This window comes from Takifugu flavidus, unplaced genomic scaffold (assembly GCF_003711565.1).
Source record: "Takifugu flavidus isolate HTHZ2018 unplaced genomic scaffold, ASM371156v2 ctg498, whole genome shotgun sequence".
NCBI lineage: Eukaryota > Metazoa > Chordata > Actinopteri > Tetraodontiformes > Tetraodontidae > Takifugu > Takifugu flavidus.
Window position 1 is genome coordinate 1 of NW_026622113.1, and position 15046 is coordinate 15046.

Below are 15046 nucleotides of genomic sequence, written 5' to 3' on the forward strand. Positions count from 1 at the left end.
ATATGTTTGGGATCTCCTCCGCCACAACCACCAGCTGCAACTAGTAGCTGTGCACGCCATGCAGAGTTTTGACCTCTAGGTCAGGCTACAAATGTTTTTTCCAGCACCATCATGTGTTGGTGAGAAACATGATGCGCCTGATCAAAAAAAGCTGCTTGTAATCTGACAGACGAGCCATGATGAGATGTCAAGGTGCGTTGTTGAAAATGAAGATCCTCTTCTTGGAATCCTGTCTGAGATGACAGAAGATGATGCTGCATTTGACCCACTTTGATGATGTGATGACTTATTTCTGTTTAGTTTTGAATGCATTCTCATCTTATTTGTTGAATTTAATGTTGAGAACTGACATCTTGAAAGAATTTAGGTTTTCTTGTAAACCATAACCAGATAAAAAATGATTTCATTTGTATTTGTGTGCGTCCGTCTAATGCCACCGCACCTTTTGAAACACCCAGGAGAAACATTTTTTCCACAACTATTTTATGTTTAACATGGTGTAAACTTTTAAGATGTCCCAAAACTTTTTCCAATATATATGTGGCCTGTATGATGTACAGGGTGACATCATATAATAGATTTGGATGTGAATGAGCCGACAATACGTCATTGGACAGACCTCTGCTTGTCTTCATGCTGAGAATCATGTTCTTTAATCTTCTTTTCTGTGTCAGCAGACTGTTCCTGCTTAACCGTTTAGACTCACATTTAAAAATGAGCGAATGTGTGATGGAAGAGGAAGAGAGAGCAGAGTCCACAGTGTCCAGCTGTGTGTCCATGAAGAGCGACTGCTCCAAAGTGCAATCTATAAACTTCAGTATTGGACCTCGAGGCTCACCTTTAAAGTAAGGTTTTCTGAACCACATAACTCTGCCTTAGAACATTTCACAACCATACAAAACATTATTTTGTGGGTATTAGCCTCTACTATCGTGAAAAATGAAATTCATCAGGTCCTTAAAATGAAACGGTGCACCAACATGTCAGGCGTTCGCTCCCATTAACTCTCATGTTAATTTTAGTGTGGTAAATCTTTTAAAACTGAAAATTGCTTGTGTTTTTAACTGGTCATTTCTCCTACATGGGTTAACATCATCTCACAAAAATTCCTAGGCATATATTTTAAAGTTTCCCAACAATATCCATCATTGCAGAGTGCTCCAGCTCTCCATTTAGATACGGATGGGTAAGACATGGCAGGTCTGTGCAGCTTGTTCTGCCACACTGTTCCACCACATGTCATGAAAATTCATTAAAAAGTCTATTTATAAGGCTCCTGGTTCTAATAAACCCATAGACAACAATATCAGTCATTTCTAAATGGTTGAAATAAGCTTTTGAATACGCGTGACCTCTGTGCTATTTAATGATCAGTTTCAGAGACCAGACTACTGTATTTGGAGCATGAATGGAGAACTTTTGTTCTATTCTATGAGTTTATATTCCTGATTTGGCACTTTTAATTTTAACATAAATTCACAATGAAGAAAAGCCACTAAACACTTAGATCAAATACACTTTTCTCCAACTAAACGAGCTTGTTAGAACGTAAATAACTTTATATTTTTTGCTCAGTGTTCATTCAATCTTCAACTGTCAGAGCAAACTGAAAGTAGAAGTGAACGCAGCCTTTCTTAGGCGTTGCTAACGCCCAGTAGACATGTATAACCACTATTCCCATTTTTGACAGCTATCAGAAACGGTCTGCTTCCATTGGAGATTCCTCCTGTCCCGAGGGTGAAAAGAAACGGAGAACTGAACTGCAGACCACCGACCTGAACCACAGCGTCTCACGTAAGCTCGTACATTTGTATTTATAAGATACTTTTGGGTCGGAATAAAGGAACAACTTGTGTATTTACCATGTGCAAGAGAAGATCCAGAGAGCTCTTGTTTGGTTCCACTGGAACCCCTGGACCCTCTGAAGACCTTCCTAAATGCTTAGACAGTATTTAGCAACATTTAGTCATTTAGTTCTGGAAGGTGTTAAAGAGCTGAAGGCAGGTGACCTTTACAGGACAATGGGTCTGCTGAGTATGATGTGTTTGGAGAAGGTTTGATGTGTTTTTCTAAATATCATCCAGCTTTTACCAGCTGTTTAGTCCAAGCAAACTCTTGGAAGACATGGAAATGGTTGTTATAGACTAAATTACATTGAAACCCAATGAAATAAAAGAATAGGTGTACATAAGAAGACATAACATTTAAAACTGACAGTAAGATGGGTCATTACCCGACTGTTGCTTCTATCATTCAAACATGACAGAATATTTTCCAGTTGAGGACATCTGTGTTACTGCTGTAGATGACAATTGTAAAAGGATTTAAAAGATTGTTTGTTTCAGAGGGTGGTGATCTGCAGGAGGTGATAGAAGGTCATAAGATGAGTCTGAAGAGAAGATGTGAACATGTGACTGAAGGAACTCATGAAGCAGGAAGTGGAACCCTGCTGAACAAGATCTACACTGAGCTCTACATCACTGAGGGACAAAGTGAGGAGGTGGACACACAACATGAGGTGAGACAGCTTGAGAGAACCTCCAAGAAGAACATCCAGGACACTCCAATCAAGTGCCAGGACCTCTTCAAAGTCTTATCTGAGCAACAGAGACACATCAGAGTGGTTCTGACCAACGGTGTCGCCGGCGTTGGAAAAACCTTCTCAGTGCAGAAGTTCAGTCTGGACTGGGCAGAAGGTTTGGAGAACCAAGACATCAGTCTGGTGCTTCCGCTCTCATGGAGGGAGCTGAACTTGATCAGAGATGAGCAGCACAGTCTTCTCTCACTGCTTCATGTTTTCCATCCAACATTACAGAAGATCAGAGCAGAAGATCTGACTGTCTGGAAACTTCTGTTCATCTTTGATGGCCTGGATGAAAGCAGATTTTCACTGGGTTTCAACAAGCATCAGCTCATCTCTGATGTCACACAAGTATTGTCCGTTGAGGTGCTCCTGGTGAACCTCATCCAGGGGAACCTGCTTCCCTCAGCTCTCATCTGGATCACCTCCAGACCTGCAGCAGCCCATCAGATTCCTCCCTCGTGTGTTGACAGGATCACAGAAGTACGAGGCTTCACTGACTCCCAGAAGGAGGAGTACTTCAGGAGGAGGTTCAGTGATGAAGATCTGTCCAAGAGAATCATCTCACACATCAAGGCCTCCAGGAGCCTCCACATCATGTGTCTGATCCCAGTGTTCTGCTGGATCACTGCTATAGTTCTGGAGGACATGATGACCAGAGACCAGAGAGGAGAGCTGCCCAAAACCCTGACTGACCTCTACTCACACTTCCTGAGGGTTCAGATAAAGAGGAAGAAGCAGAAGTATGGAGGAAAGCAGAGACCAGAGGAACTGACTGAGGCTGATAAAGAACTCCTTCTGAAGTTGGGTCGGCTGGCGTTTGAACATCTGGAGAAAGGAAACATCATGTTCTACTCAGAAGACCTGGAGCGATGTGGACTGGACGTCTCCGAGGTGTCGGTGTACTCAGGAGTTTGTACAGAGATCTTCAAGAGAGAGAGTGTGATCTTCCAGAAATCAGTCTACTGCTTTGTTCATCTGAGCATTCAGGAGTTTCTGGCTGCCGTCTACATGTTCCACCTTTACACCAGGAAAGACACAGCGGTTATAAGTCAGTTCCTAAAATATTCTGAACCAATCCGCTTTTCCGGGTTTGCTGGGTTGTACACAAATAACGATCCAGTCACATCTCTTGATGACTTCCTCAGGAGAGCACTCATGAAATCTCTCAAAAGTGAAAATGGCCACCTGGACTTGTTTGTTCGCTTCCTTCATGGTCTCTCTCTGGAGTCCAATCAGAGGATCTTGGGTGGACTGTTGGATCAGAGGAACAGCCACCCAGAAACCATCCAGAAGGTCCTCAACAACCTGAAGGAGGAGAACAGTGATGAATTCTCCCCAGACAGAAGCATCAACATCTTCCACTGTCTGATGGAGATGAAGGATCAGTCAGTCCATCAGGAGATCCAAGAGTTCCTGAAGTCAGAGAAAAAATCAGAGAGGGAACTGTCAGAGATCCACTGTTCAGCTCTGGCCTACCTGCTGCAGATGTCAGAGGAGGTTCTGGATGAGCTGAACATGTGTCAGTACAAAACCTCAGAGGACGGACGACGTCGCCTGATTCCAGCTGTGAGGAACTGCAGGAAGGTCGTGTAAGTAAAGATTTTTGGGGCCGGACATTGGCGTTTAAACCAAGCGAGTGGATCATGTCAGGTAGCAATACCCCCTCCAGTGGTCATTCCTTCAATTCTTTATCTCCATTGCAGCGTCCATAAATTAAAAAAACAACAATTCATCCAGAAATGTTCAACACTGGCTGGATATAAGTTCAAAGGTCAATCCAGACAAACCAACATAAGGCAGGAATAATAGGAGCCACAAGTTAACTGACTATCATGAAATTACTGTCACGTAATTAAATAACTTTTGTTTGTTTGTATACATCGTATTCTAACAACAGAAAAACACATTTTAACTAATGACACGTGACTATTTTGCTTCATTTGTTCAACGTAAAAACAGCGGCCTCGTTGGTTAAATGGGTGTTTTAGGTCTTTGTGGCGGTTCCGTTTGGAGCCTTTATGTGACCCACAAAGTTGTTTGAGCCTTTCCACACCCGTTAGGGGGCAACTTCATCACTAGCAACAAAAGGTGCAGTGAAAATGATTTGAAGGGAAACAGGCAGATAGAACAGAAGCTGAGGGCAATCGATGCAACCAGAGACTCTGATGTCATCGATCGGATCGCTGAATTAAGACTTGACGCACCATCGTACAAATTGGATGAAATGCAAAATATCCAAAGAGCCGATAGACAGATAAAAAGATGCACGTTTCTTTAAACCATTTGCTATAATCATTTTAAATATTGACTAATTATGAGCTGTTCTAAAATAAGACAAATGTTGAGAATAATTCAGTTGCATTTCAGATCTGATGGTCGTTCAAACTGTTGCTCTACGGTGTTGAATTGAGCTTTTCCAGGAAATGAGCTACATTGTGTTGAGGTAGATTCTCAGATAAGTTGATGAGAAATCCCAAAGTTTGACTCACTTTTTTTGTTTCATACACAACAGACTGGCTGGTGATGTTCTTTCAACGAGTCATTGGGAAGTTGTGGCCTCAGCAATGACGTCAGACCCTTCTCATCTACGGGAGCTGAGCTTAAGCTGGAACAAAAACCTGGCAGATGCGGAGTAAAGTTACTGTCTTCTGCAATGATGCATCCAAACTGCAGACTGGAGACGCTCAGGTCAGGAGGCCTCTGTTGGTCTTTTCTAAATTTCTTTACATTTTCTGCTTTTCTCTTCATTTTCAGATTTAGAAATGTGTTTTTATTTGCCCCATTTATTCTTTTCCAGGCTGTGGTGCTGCAGTTTATCAGAGATCAGCTGTGGCTCTCTGGCCTCGGCTCTGAGGTCCAATCCCTCCCATCTGAGGGTTCTGGAGCTGAGTGAGACCGAGCTGAAGGATCCAGGAGTGAAGCTGCTCTGTGGTGCTCTCCAGGATCCTCTCTGTGAGCTGGAGACTCTCAGGTCAGTCAGAGATGATCCAGTACTTTCCCAGGTGTAACTAGTTAGACAATAAATGTTACATGTTGATTTTTATTTGTCTTCTCTCAAAATAATGTTATTTTAGACTATGGCACTGCAGTTTATCAGAGACCAGCTGTGATTCGTGGCCTCAGCTCTGAAGTCCAACCTCTCCCATCTGAGGGTTCTGGACCTGAGTAGGAACCCGCTGCAGGATTCAGGAGTGAGCGGCTCTGTTCTGGACTGGAGAGTCCAAACTGTAAACTGGAGAGGCTCAGGTCAGTCTTCATTTTTCTACCTATATACCAGCTGCTAAGATGGTGAAGTGAGGCTGTTCTCAACACTGCTGTGATGCACCACATTAAAAAAATTCCTTGGAATATCGTGAATTCAGGTCTGACCCAACTAAGAACTAACGTAGGTTTAGTACTGACGCAGATAACATGCAGACTGCACCGTATAACCTCATCCTGCATTTTTCAGATTGATTAACTGCAGCTTATCAGAGATCAGCTGTGACTCTCTGGCCTCGGCGCTGAGGTCCAATCCCTCCCATCTCAGAGAACTGGACCTGACTGGGAACCAGCTGAAGGATCCAGGAGTGAAGCTGCTCTGTGGTGCTCTCCAGGATCCTCTCTGTGAGCTGGAGACTCTCAGGTCAGTCAGAGATTATCCAGTACTTTCCCAGGTGTAACTAGTTAGACAATAACTGTTTCCATGTTTGATCTTTGTTATAAACGTAGTGTTACAGGTCTCAGAAAAAAGACCACACAGGACAGATTTGCAGTATTAAATTGGTTGTGGAAATCTGTCCATGTGAGGATGGTCATCAATGACTAGAAAGGAAGTATCAGTTGTAGATTTGTCTTGTTTTATTTTAGGCTGGCCACAAAACCGCCCAACATTCAAAACAATCAAAAATGGTTCTTCCTGTCTTTTAAAGATCAGAAGGAAAACTAGAAACCCCAAAAAGAAAGCTGCTGCAGTGTGCCATGCCCCTTCTCTCCTGAGAAAAGCCATCCCAAAAAAGAGAAAAGCCCAAGTGTGAAGTGAGCACCCCGTTAAACCTTGGTACCGAAAGCCTGCAGTCATTCTCATCTTAGGTGGCTTCATTCCAGCCAGAAGCCCAAACCTGCCTCCCTCTTAAAGGGGCAGCAGGTCAGTCCACCACAGAAACCTTCATGAAGATCTGAAGCTTTCAGCATCCACAATTGTTGCACCTCACTTCCATTGGAGTCCAAATCAGAAGTCAACAAGTTGATTCTACACCGATTCTACACAATGCAACCATTTTAAAAAGGTTCCATCCATAAGTTTTCACACATTTTTAGATAAATCTGTTTGTTCATCGCCTCCTTCTGTTGTAATGGTCATTAAAGAAAATGACCTTATTGGAGTTTTTCTCCTCACAAATATGACTTTCTATGAACGATGCAATAAATGCAGCTTGCAATCTAAGACAATATGGAAGTATGTGTCTATAATAGTAGTGGAAGTAGCTCATAAAATAATACATTTGCTCTTCTCATCGAATCTTTCTATGTTATTAAAGAAAAACCTGCTCTTAGTCAACAACATCTAAGACATCAACCAAAAATCCTAATTTTCTACAATCTAATATAAAACAGTAGAGAAGAGTCTTTCTGCAGAGACACTGGTGGCAGGAATGCAGAAGTATCACCTGCTCAACTTGGAAGGTGGAGCAGAAACCACCAGCTGAGAAGGTCCTCAGCGAGAGGAAGTGGTGGAGAACCATGAAACTTGCTAAGCTCCACCTCAGCTCCAGAGACGGGCTGAGCTGGAGCTGTGGCACCAGGTATCGCCCAGAAGAGCCTCCAACAAACAAGCTCTTCTCTTGGGAGGAGAGGGCTTTGAATCTCAGCTCAGTGTGCTTGTCTCTAGTAGGTGGCAGCTGCACCTTTTCCTGAGCTCCTTGTTGATGCCCTGAGGGGAATTGATGCTCCTGCAATGTTTTCTGGCAGCATTGAGCTTGCAGTGGGGCAATCAAACCCACTGTGGGGGGGCTCTCTTTCCTTCTCTCATCTGGAGAACAAGTGACACCAGCTGCCAATCATTGTTGGAGAAATGTGCAGTCAGGGGAACTATGCGTCCAGACTATAGCCACCCTTCCAGCATCCAGCAGTGTCTAAAACCTTTGATTTGGTTTCACCAGAGAGTGTAGGGATTGCAGGGTCGCTGCAGCATCGCCCACAAGCTATCAGGAGTGGGTCGCTTTGTCCCAACTCCTGACAAGAGTTGAGTGCTATTGAGAAATGTGGTCTCACAAACTTGGAAGGTATTTTGACTACACACACTTTACATACGCTGTAGATCTTGTCCAACCGCCCTGAAAGAACCCAAAATAGGAACATACGGCAGATAAGCCGGTGCAGGACCAGAGGTTTGTTGCTTGTAAGCTGTGTTTTGCTCTGGTACATGTTGATTTTTATTTGTCTTCTCTCAAAATAATTGTTATTTTAGACTAAGTCGCTGCAGGTTATCAGAGACCAGCTGTGATTCTGTGGCCTCAGCTCTGAAGTCCAACCACTCCCATCTGAGGGTTCTGGACCTGAGCTCCAACACGTTGAAGGATTCAGGAGTGAAGCGGCTCTGTTCTGGACTGGAGAGTCAAACTGTAAACTGGAGAGGCTCAGGTCAGTCTTCATTTTTCTACCTATATACCAGCTGCTAAGATGGTGAAGTGAGGCTGTTCTCAACACTGCTGTGATGCACCACATTAAAAACATTCCTTGGAATATCGTGAATTCAGGTCTGACCCAACTAAGAACTAACGTAGGTTTAGTACTGACGCAGATAACATGCAGACCTGCACCGTATAACCTCATCCTGCATTTTTCAGATTAGAATACTGCAGCTTATCAGAGATCAGCTGTGGCTCTCTGGCCTCGGCGCTGAGGTCCAATCCCTCCCATCTCAGAGAACTGGACCTGAGTGGGAACCAGCTGAAGGATTCAGGAGTGAAGCTGCTCTGTGGTTTTCTCCAGGATCCAAACTGCCGACTGGAAACTCTGAGGTAAACACCATTCTCAAAAATGTCCATTATTCCATCCGAGGGTCCTCACACTTTCTGAGTGTGTGTGTTGTGCCCAGTTCCTTCAGGAGGGAGGGCCACACGGGGACCACTTATTCATGATAAATTGATTTAAGGACAATGAAAAAGCCGACAGATGGTAACCAAAATTAGACATTACTAGGTGAGGGTGCCTGGTAGACACCAGCCAACGAGGAGGGAGATGGTGAGGGAGACAGGAAGTCATCTAAGACAGGTTGGCTGTTTCTGAACCCCCCACCCCCCCCTGTACCCTACATAGTGCAGTCAATAGTGTGGACGCCATTTTGCAATAGTGTCCGAATTGTTAGTGAGCATCGCTCTACCCTATGTAGTGCACTCAATATATCCCACAATGCACTGCGAAAAGTACAAGCGAGCACCCTAACTCGGAAAATGTATCCACCCTAGCCCCCAGCCGTAAAGGCTGATGGGATACATTTTTTTAACGTAATTTCTACTGTGCGGTTTGATATATGAAATTTTTGGAAATAAGAATTTTTTTTCAGTAGGGGTCCAATATGATCATCTTAAAATATTACAACATAAATGTGTAAAAACAAATCAATCAATCTTCACTGATCCCCTCCCCCCACACACACACACTTAAAATTGTTCTTCAGAACCGTCTGTTCCTCACCAGGCGACAGAATCTCAGTAAAAGAATATTTACAAAGATGAAAAGTAGCTTTGATCCATTTTTTGATGAAAAATTGCTTTATTAAATGTTTTCACTACAGCGGAATATGACTTGAGAATGTTCCATCACGTCTTGGCTTGAAAATGTCAAGGGACACTAATTATTTTAGGTAATAAGTAATTATTATTGTATTATTATTGACATTGATATTTCATTTTATTATATAAAGTTAATTATAGGGTAAAATATTGCATTTTCATAAAATGACCGCTGAATGTATTTCTGATGGGTTAAAATAATTAAATGGACCTGGCCACTTTTCCCGGCGACCGGTTCGTAATTATTATGTGACACCACGACGTCACTTTACGTGCGCCGTAAATGACGCCGTTGTCTGAATACTAACTTTAAATTGAGTGCGCTACGTAGTTCACTCAATCCATGTCCCCCATGTAGTGAGTAGTGAACAGGGAACGAGGGTGTGGAGTCGGAAACAGCCGTTGTGCCTTTAAAGATGAGCCACAGGTGAGATGGATCTCCATGATGAGATGGGAGGGAAAGAGGTGGGAGAACCTGGGAAGAGTGAGGGCCAGAACAATATATATTCTCCTTTGGAACAGTGCAAACCTGAGAGGTTGGAATTGTAATTACATATTACTATCATTTTTAACCTGTAACTAAATTAAATATTTACAGATCATGCCTCTGATTAACCTTTCAGATGAATACTGGTTTCACTTATAACCTTATAAAAGTTTCCCTTCTTTATTTAGATTAAGGAGCTGCAGCTTATCAGAGATCAGCTGTGGCTCTCTGGCCTCGGCGCTGAGGTCCAATCCCTCCCATCTCAGAGAACTGGACCTGAGTGGGAACCAGCTGCAGGATCCAGGAGTGAAGCTGCTGTCTGATCTCGTAGAGAATCCACACTATGGGCTGCAGACATTGAGACATGGCTGGTAGAAGCCAGTCAACTCCCGCTCATCTGCTGCATCACTCACTGACCACTGGTGAAGAGCATCTGTGGAAACATCTGCCGTCTACTCCCTCCATAGATGAAAAATTCAGTTTTAAAAAAGCGCTGGTGGACTTTCAGGAGATCAGTCGATGGTCGACAAAGCAGAAGCAGCTTCGCCTTGAAGTTAAATTAGTTCCTGGTATCACACAATGCATCTTTATAAAGTTCTAAATGGCTCCTCGGCCACTCTTAGAAGCATGGAAACATTCTCTTAATTGTCTCTTCAAATGTCTGTATTATACGTTACTATTTTACATCATGTCTTCAGAATCTTTAGGGTTTAGTATTTACTGTCTCTGTGACATGGAGCATTGGAATATTTCAGCTGCAGCCAGCAAAAACCCATCAGAATGACGGCTATCGGTGGGAACCGCAGGTCATTTGACTTTAGTCAGTCTGGTCAATTTTATAGGATTTATTGCAATTTAATAAAAACTATGAATAAATGTGGGAAATAGGAAATAAAAAGAAGCAAAATGACCAAATAAATCTCCCATGAATACTGTAAATTTAAAGATGTCAAGAATGGAATATCAGCTTAAATGGAATCAAACATAAAGTGAAAAGGCCTCCTTTAAGTTTACTACAAAAATAAACACTAAATCAAGAGCGACACGCGCCAAAAACGTCTCATTCTCTCTTCTGTCTCCACTCATTCTTTTATATTCTCTTAAGATAATGGGGACGGGGTCGTGTGATAACAAAACAACCTAATTGGGGACTATATTTTTGTTGCAAGAACTTTGGCTCTTCAGAAGTTTCTATGTTGGCTTCCACAGATTGTGCATCCACTAGAAACTCAGTGTTTTTGAGGAACTACCAGGAGTGGCTGGAGTGGAGGCCAATGACGCTATAGCTACATATAGCTACATATAGATCACCGTTATCCTCAACCCAGAAGACCACCAGTTGGCGCAGCAATACTAAAGATAGGAGGTTGTGGTTGTTGCACAGACGCGGAGTGATATCACGCACAAACGTGCCCTATGTTCTATATACCGTATGTTTGCGACCAAAGGGCGCACCGTATTAAAAGGTGCAGCCTCAGTTACGGTGCTATTTCTGTATTTAACACATACATCAGGCGCTCCGGATTATAGGGCGCGGGCATGGTAAAACATACCGCTACGATAGCTTAAAACATGCATGCTAGCGTGTATTTAGCAATTTTGCCAAAGCCGGCAAGTCGAACAACCGACAACAATGTTTCCAAAATTAAAACTTTGGTATTTTTCGTATTTTGTTATTAAGCCCCGGAGGGCTGAAGCAGGACCGCTGTTAAAAATGTATCAGTCCGCGCTTCCAGTTCTGGTGCAACGTCCAGTTCTAAATGTATGAATCCGCGTATTGACGTTTCAACGCCCCATCAGTAAAGGGAGAGATTTGGATATAGTCCCCCTGAGGTGGTGTTTTTAGAGCAGTTCTTAACAACTTTCTCTTTGCCTGATAAGAGGTCCAAACATTATTTCACTTCCCTATAAAATACTCTAAAATTTGCCATTCAAGATCAGATCCCACCAGGTATAATTCATCCTCTAAATTTTCACAATTTCTTATTCTTTCAGGCTGTTTTTAAACCTTTGGCAACATCAAATAAAGTACTCAACTGGTATTATGTCAGGCTGGTTTACATCCCATTAAAGAAGCCAGCAGAAATAAAGCACAACAGTTACACAGACTACGCACAATAATATAGAGGATATAAAAAACAGTGTTGAGATGGGTTTGTGTCACTTTAGTAAAATCAAAGCATTTTTCTTTATGTGCCAGCAATGAACACAATCTAAGAAGTCTTTGACACTAAACATATGGAGCTCCTATAGAACAAACTAAAGATTTGTTGTTATTAAGATAAAGAAATGCAACATTTCCCCCAGAGAAGCGATGGCGATGGAAAAAGCCCTGGCTGTGTGTGTGCATCACAGCAGGCGTGGGTTCTCCTCTCTGTAGTCATGCGGGGCTCCTTTGAAGGGCAGGTGAGGAGGTTGGCTACAGATTCCCCTCAGAAAGATGATTACGGTGCCAAAGGTCATCACCGGGGTAACCAGGAAGAGGCAGAGTGGGTCTACTGTACGAGCGATGCCGCTCCAGTTATCCTTCTCCTGTCAGGACCAGACATTTACGCCACTTTTGATCTTTTTAAATCAGACTTTGGGTTGAGGACTCTGTTTGAACCCTCTGAGCTCATTGTAGTCGTTCTTGTTGCGCATGTGTTTAATGATGTAGTGGCTCCATCCACAGCCGGCTTGATCTCTGCGTACAGCTGATGGCTCCTCCCTCTTCTTGTGGTTTCACAGCTCCACACAGACACCAAAGCTCAGAACTCAAATGAAGCTACTGATGCTTCTATATCTCATGTGTTTAAATGTTTCTGGAAACGTCCTGGCAGCGTGTGTGACTCGGGTCACCAGTCCGTGTCTCCCAGACTGTTTCTCAAACATCAGCTCACTGCGGGACTTCACACTGTCGTACTCCTCAGCCGAGGCAATGGAGCCCACTGAGCTGGATCGCCGCGGTAACGCTCCATCCCAGTACGGCTCTGCCTCAGCAGGGCGGGACATGCGCAAGATGTGGGGTAATCGCTGGATGTTATTAAGTCACATGTTCATATATCCTCTTTCATATGTTATTAAGTCACATGTTCATATATCCTCTTTCATGTGTTATTAAGTCACATGTTCATATATCCTCTTTCATATGTTATTGAGTCACATGTTCATATATCCTCTTTCATGTTATTAAGTCATATGTCCATATATCCTCTTTCATGTGTTATTAAGTCACATGTTCATATATCCTCTTTCATGTGTTATTAAGTCACATGTTCATATATCCTCTTTCATATGTTATTGAGTCACATGTTCATATATCCTCTTTCATATGTTATTAAGTCGTATGTTCATATATCCTCTTTCATGTTATTAAGTCATATGTCCATATATCCTGATGTTCATCTGTTCAACAAAGGGACAACAGGATGTGTGTGTCTTACCTGTTTGGTCCACTCAGACATGACGTGCGTGCTCGGCGTCCTGAAGTGGAGGTTGAGGACGACCACACAGTTCAGCACCACCACCGTCACCACCACCATGATGAACATCAAATATCTTCAACACCCAAACACACTCAGGTGTTTTCCATTTTTTAAATCTCAGCCGGTTGTCACCTGGTTCTGCAGCCCTAATGTATATATAGTTTGGAGAAGCAGAATATATCTGATTCAGAGTTAAAGTGATGTGGAGTAAATGGTGCGTTTACCTACTTCACAATAAGAGGAACGGACGTGGATGTTTCTGGAGCCTTTGAGAGATCAAGAGTAGGAAGACAGACTGAGCGAGCAGCACCGAGATGGACAGTGTCATCTTCTCACCACCTACACACACACACATTTTTATTATCCTTTATAAAATATATTCAAAAATCTGTTGGGGAGCTAATTAATGTTTCTCGATTAATGGCGGCCCCTCAGCTCCGCCCACTACCGATGTTTGCTGCTTTATTAGCTGTGTTGTCCCGTGCTGACGTGATATTCAGCTATAATGTCTGATTCTTTGGGTGCTGTTGAAGGTTAACTCAGTTCATGTAGTTGTGATTCTGAAAAGGTCCCAGACTGTTAATCTGCCTGACGCTGGCTTCAGTACGTTCTGTGACTCTGCACTGACTGTCTGCGGGCAGGTAGTAGACCAGCGAGGCCAGGAAGGAGATGAGCACGCAGGGGATGATGATGTTGACCACGTAGAAGAGAGGTTTGTGTCTGATGACCAGGTAGAAGGTGATGTCCTGATGCTTGTTGCTCTCCATGGGAATGTGTTTGTAGGTGTTTCTCTTGGCGGGTCGGTGGATGATCTCCCACTCACCATTCTCTGTTGGTCAAAGCCAGAGTTCAGACACAAGTGATGAAGTTATGACTGTCAGTCTGGTTGGAGCTGCAGCCAGTCTGAAGGCTCAGGCTCTGGGGAAAACAACTTCTCTGCATGTATCAACAGCATCCAGTACACTGAAAGTCCCCAACAAGCTCCAGGACTGTATGCAGTAAAAAATAAAAATAAATGGAAATGAATCTTTACTTGGTTACTTGTAAAGCTTGCAGGATCAATAATGATCCATTCAACCGTTCACTTGGTTTCAATGACTGTTTCTTCCTTCAGGAGCAACCTGATCTCTTTGGCATTGTACGTTAGAGAGCTGCAAGGCAACATGGGAAATGCAGTTCAGAATTTAAAAAGCCTGTTTTCCTACTGGGAGAGTTTAGCTGCACCGTGCATTTTATTTTTGCACCTTTTCTCCTCTCATATGTGTTTAGATTCTATAAAATCTCGACTCAGCTCAGTTTAAAACATAATTTCAGAGTTTGTCTGCGTTTCAAACAACAATGAAAAATCCTGCCCGTGCATACGTGAATTTGAGCGTGCAGTTCTGCCAGTCAAAGGGGAAATATTTGACGCTGATGGAGCAGGACGATCTGAAGATGGCGGGTGGTAACCAGAAGCAGAGACCTGTTGAATCCACCAGAACGTTGCAGTAGTAGGTCACGTTGAATTGGGCATCGTTGCTGAGGAGGTGGTTGTACACACACGGAAATGTATTAAACATAACGAATTCAAGTATAAATAACAGGACAAGTTCTACTTGTTCATTGTTATGACTATTTTATCATGTTAAAGGGGTTGAAACCATATTTTGAAAGATGCAGGCCGTGTTTGATTAGAAACTCTTTCTGAACTCTGGTGCTCTGAAACATCTCCGCTTCCATTTTCAGCTGTTTTTAT

General features: G+C 43.0%; 1 protein-coding gene and 1 long non-coding RNA gene across 5 annotated transcripts; both read left to right on the forward strand.

Moving 5' to 3' along the window:
• Positions 1–12: 12 nt before the first annotated feature.
• LOC130520730 (NLR family CARD domain-containing protein 3-like) lies at positions 13–8175 on the forward strand. 3 transcript variants are annotated; one of them, XM_057024441.1, is made up of 7 exons: positions 13–192; positions 678–845; positions 1691–1794; positions 2346–4173; positions 5097–5272; positions 5382–5555; positions 8034–8143. In XM_057024441.1, the coding sequence occupies exons 1-5, from the start codon at positions 185–187 to the stop codon at positions 5218–5220; spliced, it is 2232 nt and encodes a 743-aa protein (XP_056880421.1). In that variant the 5' UTR covers positions 13–184; the 3' UTR covers positions 5221–5272; positions 5382–5555; positions 8034–8143. The 3 variants fall into 3 exon arrangements, with proteins under 3 accessions (XP_056880421.1, XP_056880420.1, XP_056880419.1); XM_057024440.1 differs by lacking the exon at positions 5382–5555 and adding an exon at positions 6036–6209 and having other exon boundaries at positions 13–845; positions 8034–8175; XM_057024439.1 differs by having other exon boundaries at positions 13–845; positions 8034–8142.
• An 11-nt stretch (positions 8176–8186) lies between these two features.
• On the forward strand, positions 8187–11892 carry LOC130520731 (uncharacterized). Of its 2 annotated transcripts, XR_008949020.1 has the most exons (3): positions 8187–8586; positions 9680–9787; positions 10036–11892. It is a non-coding gene; the product is annotated as an uncharacterized LOC130520731 (long non-coding RNA). The 2 variants fall into 2 exon arrangements; XR_008949019.1 differs by lacking the exon at positions 8187–8586 and having other exon boundaries at positions 8780–9787.
• Positions 11893–15046: the final 3154 nt, after the last annotated feature.